The 1522-nt window shown below is 25.8% G+C and overlaps 1 protein-coding gene across 13 annotated transcripts in view; it reads right to left on the reverse strand.

Annotated features, from left to right (window-relative positions):
• Positions 1-1522, reverse strand: part of LOC106788730 (longitudinals lacking protein, isoforms A/B/D/L-like) — a 267171-nt gene that overhangs the window by 101060 nt on the left and 164589 nt on the right. Inside the window, exon 7 of one of the 13 annotated variants that reach the window (XM_014752239.1) lies at positions 739-1207. The exons of the other annotated variants lie outside the window; for them this stretch is intronic. Coding sequence (XP_014607725.1) covers positions 753-1207 — 455 coding nt within the window. The 3' untranslated portion in view covers positions 739-752. Of the gene's footprint in view, positions 1-738; positions 1208-1522 lie in introns of those variants that run through there. 13 annotated transcript variants of the gene reach the window in all.

The following is a 1522-nucleotide window of genomic DNA, read 5'->3' on the forward strand; positions in this document are numbered from 1 at the left end:
TTTTCTTTCTATTTTTGTTTTTATATCATTAATTATATTTTTTTATAAGTAATATTTAACGAAATAATCGAGTCGATTGATTGAACAATGTCGGAATTTTTAAACTGAAAATTATTTCAAATGTAATTTTTACAAATTACGAATAAAAATAATGTTACCATAAAAATTCCCTCGCCCCCCAGCCCTAAAAAAAAAAGGAACATAATTTATTTCAAATTGAAGGGAAAAACTTATGATCTCACCCCTAAAGGGAAAATTATATTCCGAAATTATTTGTCGTACAATTCAATTGATCGATTGACAATCATTTTTCTTTAATACATGCATATATATTTTAATTAAATATATCGATATACATTTTAATTAAAATTAAACTTGGAATGAATTATTTAAATAAGATGTCGGATTACATAGTACGTTGCATAATAATTATTTCATTTTATATTTTATAGAAATAAAATAATATCATTCTATATATGAGAACGTACGATTTAATTATGGATAAACGAATACCAAATAATTTTCATTAATACTTTAACAAGGTAAAACAAAAAAAGAGAATACAAAAAAACTTAAATATATAATACTATCAAAAAGTTAAATACCACCATTGTGATATTTGTTTTCACATTAATTTATATTATAATCATATCCAACGTTGTTTAACTTTTATTATCTAAAATAAATAAAATGAGAATATAAGAAAAAAGAAAATGAATTTCTTTAGAGTATAATTACTTCAAAGATTAATATTATTTCCGATGAAACGTTCTCATGTGTCTCCTAACGCAAAATGTGTAATTGCTCGAAAAGTTGCATAAATCGCAACGTATTCTACGATTTCCAGGGTCGTGAATATTTCTAACGTGCCTTTCCATGTTAGCTTTGTACATGCTCGTGTACGCGCAATATCTACAATTGTAACGTGCAATACTGTTTCGTGGATTTTTCTTGCAACCGTTTTGCAAGTGTTTTTTCAAACCGTTAACGGAATATCTCCTGTAACAAAAATCACATGCATTTCTATTGTTTATAGGATTGTTATCGCTTTTATCCTCCCCGCTGCCAACACCGCCGCCGTTGTTATCCTGCATTTGATCGTATTGTACTAACAACTTTGTTTCGCTCGTTGGATGATTTTTCTCATTGGTTTCGTCGTTAGTCAGCCGATAATAGTCAAGATGATAGTTGTTAATCCATCCGTCTTCTGTAACATAATGATTAAAACAATTTATGTTGAAGAAAAAGAAGAAAAAAGAAAATTATTCAAATTAGAAAATGTTTATTATATATGTTTTGTGTATACTTGTGCCCGGTTATTACGAAATATTGTTATGTGATATTATTTTATTTTATCTCAATTATATTACAATTATTCTTATATTTATTATAATATATAGATCGTTGAAATATATTTGTTTTATTTCTAGAATTTTTAAACAATTTAATTATCACAATTACCGGCACGTTATATATAATAAATTTTTCCCCTATTTTTTTTTTTTCTCTTTTTAGAAATTTT

Source organism: Polistes canadensis, unplaced genomic scaffold (assembly GCF_001313835.1).
Source record: "Polistes canadensis isolate GaletaPanama2010 unplaced genomic scaffold, ASM131383v1 scaffold_152, whole genome shotgun sequence".
NCBI classification, from domain to species: Eukaryota; Metazoa; Arthropoda; class Insecta; order Hymenoptera; family Vespidae; genus Polistes; species Polistes canadensis.